Below are 10,109 nucleotides of genomic sequence, written 5' to 3'. Positions count from 1 at the left end.
CCACTCACATCAGTCTCGCAGGTCTTGCGATCCAAAAATAGCGACTTCGTTGTGCTTTCGGTACTCGATTCTCTGACGGTACGTTCTGCAAATTCCCCCGATGTTGCCACTCGCTGCCTTTTGTGACTGGTTTATCTGAGCACGTGGACTTATCTCGCAAACCTTGTCATGTTGGTGAACGGTCTTGATGAATATCTATGTGTCCTTTTGCAAGCAAGATTTTCGAGAAGAGAAAAATTCCCCCTCGAGAGGAACTTGTTCGTGCTCGTTGTTTGGTTGAGGAGGCAGGAGCCGCATGGACGAGCCACTATTGCCTGAGCTTCAACCTTCACCTTCACCTTCCCACGTGCAGGCGCACCACATCGCATAATTTCTTGACTTTGCATCAACCTTTCGCTTCTTCACGCTCCTTCGAGACCCTCGACAGCGTTGCTAATATCTGCTGATAGCTCTTCTACGACTTTTTTTACGACGTGTACGAGTTTACTACCCACGGTAAGTTGCTCTATCGCGGTGATTTCCCTCTCAAAAGCCACCCGCCTTTGGACGCTCAGCCCCTACGAAGGTCACGGGAGTGCATCATTTGATGCGCCTCGGAAGCCTATCGCTCGGTCACAAACCACTCAGGCCATTGTTCGGTTTGCGGAGCTAGAGTTCACGAGATGGAACCCAAAAGATCCACCTGGTTCAAGAGCCTCGGACCTATGATTCACTCTCCTAAGCCCCGGAATCCTGATTCGGAACAATACTGGCTACACCTGGAGCTTTCGTCCCTGTTTGTTCGGCCCGGCGCTTCTGATTCGATGTGGATTGTATTATTTGCTGCGGGCTGATCGAGGCGGCATCCTCTCTTTTCCCCCACATTATATGCATTTCTTTTTTGTCACAGCACAACTTTCATCTCTGCCAGTGCTTTCGCATTGGCGCTCGCTCAAATCAATTTGCTGACACACGAATAGTCTTCTTTTATTGTTGCTCTGCTCTGTAAAGCCCTGCAACATCTTGCTTTTTCCTTGAACATATAAAGCTCGTGCTTGGTTCTTGACTCTGGTTCGTTCTTCCCACAGATCTCCTCCCTTCTTCCTCCTCTTTTGCGAATTTGCGCTTGACTGTACTTCCTTCGCTCGTACTCGTTCATATTCATCCATGGTGTTAACTCCTGCAAAGCGCATTATGGATTTCGCCGGTGTCCCCCCCAACAACGCAGCTCCTGCTGGCCCAATGTCTTTTCCCAACGGTACTCCTCCCGCTCCTGACATGGGCTCTGCCCCTCCTCCCGGTTCTGGTCCTGATTCTCCCAAGACCACTCTTTGGTAAGTAGTAGCTGTCTGTCATGGCACAAGCGAGTGCTGACTAGTGTAGGATGGGAGAGCTCGAGCCTTGGATGGATGAGAACTTCATCAAGGGTGTTTTTATGTCTGCGGCCCATGAAACTGTTAATGTTAAGGTCATCCGCGACAAGAACTCTGGTAATGCTGGGTACTGCTTTGTTGAATTCCAGTCCCCTGAAGCCGCTACCAACGCCCTCGGCATGAACGGAAAGCCAGTTCCTAACAGCCAGCGCTCCTTCAAGCTTAACTGGGCTTCTGGTGGTGGTCTCGTTGACCGACGGTACGTGCTCTCTTCAAACGCTAAGAGGAAACATTAGTAACATGCTTCAGGGATGATCGTGGCCCCGAGTACAGCATTTTCGTTGGCGACCTTGGCCCCGAGGTCAACGAGTACGTCCTGGTTTCTCTCTTCCAGGCTCGATTCCCTTCTTGCAAGTCTGCCAAGATCATGACCGACGCCATGTCTGGCCAGAGCCGTGGCTATGGTTTCGTTCGCTTCTCCGACGAGAACGACCAGCAGCGTGCTCTTGTTGAGATGCAGGGTGTCTACTGCGGCAACCGACCCATGCGTATCTCTACTGCTACCCCCAAGAACCGTGGTAACCACGGCTTTGGTGGTCAAGGACACCACAACGGCGGTCCCATGATGGGCGGTATGCCTCAGCAGCAGATGTGGAATGGAGGTGGCATGCAGGGCTTCGGCTATGGTGGTTTTAACCCTGCCACTCAGATGAACCAGTTCACTGACCCCAACAACACCACCGTCTTCGTTGGTGGCCTTTCTGGCTACGTCACTGAGGACGAGCTCCGATCCTTCTTCCAGGGCTTCGGTGAGATCACCTATGTCAAGATCCCTCCTGGCAAGGGCTGCGGCTTCGTTCAGTTCGTCCACCGCCACGCTGCCGAGATGGCCATCAACCAGATGCAGGGCTACCCCATTGGCAACTCTCGCGTGCGCCTCAGCTGGGGACGTTCTCAAAACAACTCTGGCGTTGGTACTCCCTACCGCCCCGCCCCCCCTCCCCCTCACTACATGGGCATGCCCAGCCACGGCGGACCTGGCAACTATGGCCCTCAGCACTTTGGCGGCCCTGCTCCCGGCCCCCAAGGCCCTCCTGGCCCTCCTGGACCCCCCGGACCTGGCGGTCCTCCTCAGGTAAGCGTGACTCATCCAATTGACCTCCATGTACTGACATATTTAGGAGTTCTAACTCCATTTGCAGTAATTTGACCACGAACTCGTTGACGAAGGGGCTTTTATACGACCAATCCCCGGCACTTATATTTCCTTGGGCTCAGTTATCTTGCCTTATCATGAGCTATTGCGTAGCAGTTGTATCTGCTTTTCGGCAGTTTACGAGTGATACCCAACCCTGATTTCGATTTGGGTTCATGACTTTAAGTTTTATGGCAGCTCAGGATTTTAACACAACACCACGCTCACTCCATTTCCTTGGGTCTGAATCATGATTGGCGTTGGAGATCTTTGGTCCCCCGGTGGATTGTCATCAATTCAATTCATTTAAGCTACTTGCCTGTACCCTCTGCGTTTACTTTAGTCACTCACTGCTTTTTCCTTTTTTGCTTTTGACTGTCTGTCACTGTCTTTAACCATGGATGTTCAAGTCGCTTTAGCGTGATGATCACACGTCGTCTTTGCAAAGCTCTGCCCACTGTTTCCTTCCAAATCTTTTCTCGTAGTCAGACCAAGCCTTTTTACTTGGTGGGATTTGGCTTTGCGCATTTCTTTAGCTTCTTATAGGAGGATTGGCTGCACAGCGACTCTGTTTGGCATCGCCCTGGGGCTCATGCAAGCATCGGAGGCTTGCTCGGCGCGTAGGTTTCACGGTTTAGCACGGTATACCTGGTGTGCTTGGGGGAATCTGGGGTGCAAAAAAAAAAAGCGGTTAGGAAAAGAATGGTCTTGGCTACGAGTGTTGTTTCTGATGAGGCGATGGGGAGTTTGGCCCGCGGTTTTGGGAGTCAGTATTATTCGAAACAGACCGATCATTGAACTGATGAAGGCAAACTGGCTCGCGTGACCATGGCATGTCGACACGTATGAATCCCCTCTTCTGACAGCTCAGCTCTAGAGGTACAGCACAGCAAACTAGCTTCGAATCTCCGCATCTGGAGACCTCCACATAATGGAGAGGCTGACGTAATTTAAAGCCAAGATATTTAGGGTTCGAGTCTGATTGCTGCTGTCATTGGGCGTAGAAGCCGTGGAAGCTCCTCGTACGTAGCTAGTGCTGTGTTTAAGCTGCAGCATGATATCTTCATGACCTTTGAGTGGAACTTTATTTCGAAGTACTTTAAGCCCAGCACCTCCTCCTTCAAACTTAACCTAAAGATTATCCCCTCATTTGACAATACTATTAAACATTGACGATATCATCAAAGCAATCATGTCTTCTATTGATCTAAGTGCTTTCCCCGCAGCAGCTCCAGCAGCTCCATCATCTGAGATTCGTTACGCAGATGTAAGTTCGATACCCTAAAGCTATACATGTCTGACAGTTTAGGTCGCTGTTACAGCTACCGCGAAGGAATTTAAGGGTATATACCGCGAAGATAAGCAGTATCACGAACCGGACTTTATCAACACCCTAGACCGTGCGAAAGATGCTGGCGTTAGTAAGGTTATGCTGACGGGCATGTCTCTCGCCGACGTACCTCACAACGAAAGTATCGTCAAGCTTCGCCCCTCGCAGTGTTACTATACAATTGGCGTACATCCATATCATGCTTCTGAGCTTGATGCCGGTGGAAAGTCACACCTTGATGAGTTGGAGCAGAAAGTGAATAGTGCACTGGCACAGGATACTCCACATATCGCTGCCTTTGGAGAGCTAGGTCTTGACTATGATAAGGAGCAACACGCTTCGAAGGATGTTCAGAAGAAAGCGTTCAAAGCGCAATTGGACTTATTTGTCAAGAATAGCTGGGATCTCCCACTCTTCTTGCACTGTCGCAATGCCTTTGACGACTTTGTCGAGATGATTTCACCATACATGGAGAAACTCCCGCGCGGCGGTCTAGTCCACAGCTTCGTCGGCAGCACAAGCCAGATGGAGAAGCTTGTGTCCCTCGGGTTAGGCATCAGCGTCAACGGCTTCAGCTTCCAGAGCACGGAGAGTTTGGAGATGGCATCCAAGATACCGCTCGACGCACTGCAGCTAGAGACCGATGCGCCGTGGGGTGAATTGAAGGGCGATGTGGTGAAGCGGTACTGTGAGAATGCGAGACCGTTGCCAGCGTCGAAGAAGAGAGATAAGTGGGATCCTAAGTGTTTGGTTAAGGAAAGGAACGAGAGTTGTTATATGGAGCGTGTGGCGCTTGTTGTAGCGGGTTTGAAGGGTGTTGGTGTTGATGAGGTTGCGGAAGCGGCGTGGAGAAATAGTGTGAGGATGTTTGGACTTGGACGAAGATAGGGTCTAGGTAATTAGCATATAGTTAAAGAAGTCAATATTCATAAAAGTTTTATGAAAAGCTTCGGTGAAGCAGTCGGCATTTGTAAGAGCCTTGAGAAGCGATTGGGATGAATGGAAAGCATCAGGGCCGGTACTTTTGAGTAATTGCCTACATACCTAAGGTACTACAGTAACCCACGTTTGTTTAGGATATCTGATATCAAGTTGTATAATGAAAAGTCACCCAGTCTTTTTGGTATCGAACGTGTGTTGTTCTGTACAAAGGATGAGCGTTTCGTGCCTCTGAACCTTCAACCCCCCAATGCATCTCATAACCACTACCCTCCTAGAAAATAGCCAAAGCATTCGGAGGCGATCCAATCAACCCAGGCTGATTCAAAGGAGTCGAAGTAATCATGAACGAGTACCTCTTCTTCTCCTTACAATACCTCGCCAACTCCTTCAGGTCCCACAACTCGCCGATCGACATACCAAACATGTTCAAACAATACATATGAAGCACTGCACCAGTTAGCAAACATTCACAGTCTCCCAAACAGTAACAAAAAGAACGACTTACCGAGATCTTTCATTCCACCGATAGAACCATCAGGTTTCAATGGGGGATACGCTTCGAAACTATTCGAGTCTGACGCCGCAGCAGCAAACCGCTTGTTCCACAACCACCGAGCCGTTTCTTCGCAGCCGTGAAGACCTGTGAGTTTCGCAGCGGCCATTTTACCCAGATCAGCAGGGTTCATGTTATCGACTACTTCGGTTGCGCCTGTTCTGACAATCAGGATGTCGCCTGGTTGGAAGTCGACCTTTTGATATGCTGCGCAAGCCTCGAGATCTTCAACCGTGATGCGGTTCCCATCAAAGGCGTGGAACTCTATGCCTTTTTCCTCAGCATAAGAAGCGTAGTCGATCAATACGCCTCGACCGGCAATGCAGCCTCGGGAGTGCCAATGGTCCAGGGTTGGCATATTGTTGGACTCGGTTGAGTCAATTGACAAGGTTTCTTTATCAGGGTTTGCACCGTTGTATGCCAAACCAGAATGCTGGTGCTGGAAATGACATAGACTGTCCCATTGACTGCTACACTGCGTGTTGAAGGATAATTCATCGTCCCATGATTTGCCCTGTTCAAAAGGAAGCGCTGCCATGCTCTCGGGTATGTAGAGGATCTTGTGCTGAGCGGCTAATCGCCCTGGGATGTTAAGCTTGTTCATGGCATTGAGCGGCCAGCTATCAAACGTCAGTATCTAACAATGAGTCTCTTTCAGGAGACGTACTTTAGAGATATAGAGACTCCATCTTTGACCTCGAGAGCGGCATTTCGAACAACATCGGGAGTCAGGAAGTTCAGCGTTCCAACCTGATCTTTCTTCCCGTCACGATCAAAAACACCCCAGGCACAGCCCTTAGGCATGCCTTTAACCTCAGGAAGGTCGTCAAAGTCGGGGACAGAACTGATGTTAAAAACCATTGTCGTTGTTGGTGGGTGAAGTTAATGGAGATGTTCCGTAATTGAAGCGGTGAAGTTGGGGATGTCGCCTGCTTTATACCACGTCGCAGACCAACCCAATTCTATCACTGCATGCGAATTAAGCTGCATTTGGATCGATTCATGAGAAATACTGCAGCCTGGCTGTTCATATCATCGTGTTCGCAAATGAGTATCCACTGGCTCTTGTCAGCCACTTCTACAGGGTATGTAGGCAGCCATTTAGGAACTGAAACTATTCCCAGATTTATACCGATGGGTAAGAAAACGGAATGCGCGATGGGAGTAATAGCAGACTTTTATGCAAGAATATTAGAGTATTCGATTTGAGTGATGATGTAGTAGATATGTGAATTGTGCTATTAGGACGGCGTTTCCAAGTTATGTCTGTTGCAATTGAGAAGACATGTTCGCGTCAGATTATCCATTTCACTAAACTTACCACTCTATACAACCAAGTTCCAAGCATATGAATCTCTTCAACCTTACTGGAGGTCTCCCTGAGGGCATAGACAAATGTTTGCTTTTCCATCGCTCGCGCAAGCAGAATGGCGCCCGCCAATCCGTGGAATGCCACTCAGGTGAACCTCAATCAACTAATATCGATTCCATCACTCTCGCTCTAGGGCCTGCGGACAACAGAGGGCATAGGGCTCGAAGAAGATACCACCACGGATGTTTTTTGTGAGAGAAAAGTGCTTGAAGCCCGATTCGAAGGAAATTTCACGCGTGGTTCGTTTCAAAGCTTTGGTGCTTTCGGTTGAGGTCGAATAAGAGGAAGAGCAGTAGTGACAAGAGTGATGCAGCGTATAAAGAATTAACGAATCTGATATATTGTGAAAACTAAGTAGCATTAGGCCTTGGAAACGCCGTGGATAGTGCGAGTTGCTTGTTTATTAGTCTTGTAAAGGAACCACATAGTAGGTAAGTCAAGGTCAACACCATGCCCTCAATACATCTTTTTAAAGAAAGAAAAATAGCTAAAGAAGTAATAGAAAGTAGAAAACGCTCCAACTGTTCGCAAAAGGCTGAAATCGTAGACCGGTGTTGTCTACAAGTTCTTCTTGAGATTGGAATCTCGGATCCAGCCCAGGCACGAATACGAAACACCAGTATTCAGAACATAGTTAAAGAGCTCCGGAAAACATAGGAAAGTCTAGAAGCTCCAAACAAAATCTGACACAATAGCCGATGCCTCAAATAGTCAACGCCGTTAGCGAGCTGCAGGGACACCCGCAACTCAATGGCTCGGTTCGAGATGAACAAGGTAATTCACGACAATTCGATTGGTGCAGATAAGTTTCCTTCTATCTAGGTCAGATCACATCGTTATCTTGAGCGATTATTCCCCCGTAATAAACTGGAACGCGTAACGGTGAGTGGGAGTTGATAGTTCTCGCATTCGGTTGTGGAGTTCGTATTCGTACTCTGTTTCACAACGTCAACTGAAGGAGCACAATGGCGGCACATACAGCTCTTGTTCGTTTTCGCAAAAGGATTGTATCATAGTTGTAAGAGTCAATAGTTGGAGAAATGGTAGAGAGTATGGAGTTGGGGAGGAATCCGAAATATCAAAGGACCAGCCTCCTTTGCATACGGGTTCGAGTTTTCAGATTTCTATTTAAACAAGAACAATTCTCCTCAAACGAAAATCAGACCACTCCGAGCTCATCAATTCTCTCTATTCTTCTAAGTCTTTACACTCTGACTCTTTCGAAACTCCAAAATGTCTTCCTCAGAACTGATTTCCTACGACGAGGCTCAGAACTCAGCCTTCGACAATGTCCTCCATCGAAAATCAAAAGAGTCAAAGGGCGGAATGCGAGCCATGATCAACAAAGACAACAAAGCCCATGCTGCAGCTGTCGACGAGTACTTTCAGTTCTGGGATAACAAAAAGGCTGAAGATGAAGTTGAGGCTGTAAGACAGGAGAGAACTGATAACTACGCCAGTTTGACAAGGCAGTAAGTTCCCCTTAGCTCTAGCCTTTTCCTGTTACTGACTTTTAAAATCTAGATACTATAACCTCGCAACCGATCTCTACGAGTACGGATGGTCTCAGTCTTTTCATTTCTGCCGGTTTGCCTACGGCGAAGATTTCAACCGCGCTATCGCTCGACACGAACACTATCTAGCTCATAACATCGGTATCAGACCTGGTATGAAAGTCCTAGACGTTGGCTGCGGTGTTGGTGGACCTGCTCGAGAAATCGTCAAGTTTACTGGTGCTCATGTCACTGGGTTGAATCTCAATGAGTATCAAGTCCAGCGGGCAACTATCTATGCTGAGAAGGAGGGACTTTCTGATAAGCTTAGGTTTGTCCAGGGAGACTTCATGGTAAGTTGATTCTGAGCGAGCCCACAGGGGTATACTAACGCATCGAAGAAAATTCCCTTTCCAGATAACTCCTTCGACGCCGTCTACGCTATCGAAGCAACCGTCCACGCCCCCTCCTTAGAAGGCGTCTACAGCGAAATCCGACGAGTCCTCAAACCCGGGGGTGTCTTTGGCGTCTACGAATGGCTCATGACAGATACCTACAACAACGACGATCTTGAACAACGCCGTATCCGTCTGGACATCGAACAAGGTGACGGTATCGCCCAGATGTTCAAGATCGACCACGGTCTGTCTGCTATCCAAGCAGCTGGTTTCGAGCTTCTTCACCATGAGGATCTCGCAGCTACAGATGATGGAACAGCACCTTGGTACTGGCCTTTGGATAGTGATATGCGATACGCACAGACTATCGGTGATTTCTTTACGGTTTTGAGGATGAATAAGTGGGGAAGACTTGTGATGCATAATGTTATTGGGGCATTGGAAGCTTGTTGGATTGCGCCGAAGGGAACGAGGAAGACGGCGGATAGTCTTGGACAAGCGGCGGATGCGTTGGTTGAGGGTGGCAAGAGGAAGCTGTTTACACCTATGTATTTGATGGTTGGAAGAAAGCCGGAGGAGTCTGAGTAATAAGGAGGAAGCTAGGGTGGTCAACGGTTGTTAGATGGGATGGCACGGAGGGTCAAGGTACAGAGGAGCTTTTGATAGGGGGAAGATTATCGACAAAGGATGGCATATACCCAAAGAAATAATACATCGAAAAGTTAATATCAAGCTACGGACCCAAGCAAATATTTCATTATGAATCGCTCTTATTACTTTCGCCTCATGCATCCCCTTGGATCTCGATTGCTAAGCCCAGGGTAGCATCCACTATGTAACCGATAGGGCTGGCCGCATCATATCTCCATAGCAGTGAGCAAATACCCTGTAAAAGCCATAAGCGGACTTTACATCAGTCAGAAATATGTAATCCTCCAATATCCGCCCATTACAACATCTAAACCCGCAAGGTTCCATGTTATTAAGGTCCTCACGTGTTGAAAGCTTAGCCGTCTAGCTTATCGATAAGGCTTAGATCTCCAACGGTCCCAAATATCCGCTGCCGAGAATCTCACCAAGCCTCCGAGACCGCGCGTCAATGACCAATTACCACGGGAAAGCCATCTCCCGGGTGGGAACACTCATCCTATGACCCTGTGAATAGATTTCTGTAGGAATTTTTGAAGGCGCAGCTTGTCGGAAGATGAGGAATCCGAGCTGTGATCACTATGTGTTTTTGTTTTTATTGCCGTACGCGCGCTGAAATCTCGGGATAGCTCAGCGGGATCTGGGGGGCTGGGGCCGATGTGGGACAGGGCTGAATACGATCGTTTCAAAATGGAGAGCTTTATTCTCAAGAGTTGGCGATTAAAAATGTCAAAAAGATGGGATTAAAAAGACAGGGCTTGGTATTGTAGATGATTACGACATTATTCTCTGGGCATTGAAGCTCACAGCTTGTTTAGGAGCAAAT

At 48.3% G+C, this 10,109-nt stretch overlaps 4 protein-coding genes across 4 annotated transcripts; 3 read left to right on the top strand and 1 right to left on the bottom strand.

The window, feature by feature from the left end:
• Positions 1–990: 990 nt before the first annotated feature.
• FOBCDRAFT_26611 (uncharacterized protein) lies at positions 991–2,841 on the top strand. The gene is made up of 4 exons (XM_059611374.1): positions 991–1,313; positions 1,363–1,611; positions 1,662–2,487; positions 2,534–2,841. Exons 1-4 carry the CDS (start codon positions 1,147–1,149, stop codon positions 2,540–2,542), a joined length of 1,251 nt encoding a protein of 416 aa, XP_059464607.1. The 5' UTR covers positions 991–1,146; the 3' UTR covers positions 2,543–2,841.
• Positions 2,842–3,690: 849 nt separating this feature from the next.
• Positions 3,691–4,806, top strand: FOBCDRAFT_26593 (uncharacterized protein). Its single transcript, XM_031180169.3, has 2 exons — positions 3,691–3,814; positions 3,857–4,806. Exons 1-2 carry the CDS (start codon positions 3,740–3,742, stop codon positions 4,763–4,765), a joined length of 984 nt encoding a protein of 327 aa, XP_031046056.1. The 5' UTR covers positions 3,691–3,739; the 3' UTR covers positions 4,766–4,806.
• Positions 4,807–4,853: 47 nt separating this feature from the next.
• FOBCDRAFT_219691 (putative cyclase-domain-containing protein) lies at positions 4,854–6,377 on the bottom strand. The gene is made up of 3 exons (XM_031180170.3): positions 6,040–6,377; positions 5,325–5,992; positions 4,854–5,266 (listed from the first exon to the last, which is right to left on the bottom strand). Exons 1-3 carry the CDS (start codon positions 6,231–6,233, stop codon positions 5,091–5,093), a joined length of 1,038 nt encoding a protein of 345 aa, XP_031046057.2. The 5' UTR covers positions 6,234–6,377; the 3' UTR covers positions 4,854–5,090.
• A 1,432-nt stretch (positions 6,378–7,809) lies between these two features.
• FOBCDRAFT_158238 (S-adenosyl-L-methionine-dependent methyltransferase) lies at positions 7,810–9,390 on the top strand. Its single transcript, XM_031180172.3, has 3 exons — positions 7,810–8,216; positions 8,269–8,590; positions 8,639–9,390. The coding sequence occupies exons 1-3, from the start codon at positions 7,978–7,980 to the stop codon at positions 9,221–9,223; spliced, it is 1,146 nt and encodes a 381-aa protein (XP_031046059.2). The 5' UTR covers positions 7,810–7,977; the 3' UTR covers positions 9,224–9,390.
• The last annotated feature ends 719 nt before the right edge of the window (positions 9,391–10,109 follow it).

This window comes from Fusarium oxysporum, chromosome IV (assembly GCF_013085055.1).
Source record: "Fusarium oxysporum Fo47 chromosome IV, complete sequence".
NCBI classification, from domain to species: Eukaryota; Fungi; Ascomycota; class Sordariomycetes; order Hypocreales; family Nectriaceae; genus Fusarium; species Fusarium oxysporum.
The sequence above is the reverse complement of the archived record's forward strand: the minus strand, read 5'-3'. Positions and strand labels throughout refer to the sequence as shown.

Coding starts and splice junctions, on each gene's coding strand:
- FOBCDRAFT_26611 (XM_059611374.1), top strand. CDS start 1,147: ATGGTGTTAACTCCTGCAAAGCGCATTATGGATTTCGCCGGTGTCCCC. Junction 1,314..1,362: donor TCTCCCAAGACCACTCTTTG/GTAAGTAGTAGC, acceptor TGACTAGTGTAG/GATGGGAGAGCTCGAGCCTT. Junction 1,612..1,661: donor GGTGGTCTCGTTGACCGACG/GTACGTGCTCTC, acceptor AACATGCTTCAG/GGATGATCGTGGCCCCGAGT.
- FOBCDRAFT_26593 (XM_031180169.3), top strand. CDS start 3,740: ATGTCTTCTATTGATCTAAGTGCTTTCCCCGCAGCAGCTCCAGCAGCT. Junction 3,815..3,856: donor CTGAGATTCGTTACGCAGAT/GTAAGTTCGATA, acceptor CTGACAGTTTAG/GTCGCTGTTACAGCTACCGC.
- FOBCDRAFT_219691 (XM_031180170.3), bottom strand. CDS start 6,233: ATGGTTTTTAACATCAGTTCTGTCCCCGACTTTGACGACCTTCCTGAG. Junction 5,993..6,039: donor GGAGTCTCTATATCTCTAAA/GTACGTCTCCTG, acceptor GACGTTTGATAG/CTGGCCGCTCAATGCCATGA. Junction 5,267..5,324: donor CGGTGGAATGAAAGATCTCG/GTAAGTCGTTCT, acceptor TAACTGGTGCAG/TGCTTCATATGTATTGTTTG.
- FOBCDRAFT_158238 (XM_031180172.3), top strand. CDS start 7,978: ATGTCTTCCTCAGAACTGATTTCCTACGACGAGGCTCAGAACTCAGCC. Junction 8,217..8,268: donor TACGCCAGTTTGACAAGGCA/GTAAGTTCCCCT, acceptor TTTAAAATCTAG/ATACTATAACCTCGCAACCG. Junction 8,591..8,638: donor TTGTCCAGGGAGACTTCATG/GTAAGTTGATTC, acceptor AACGCATCGAAG/AAAATTCCCTTTCCAGATAA.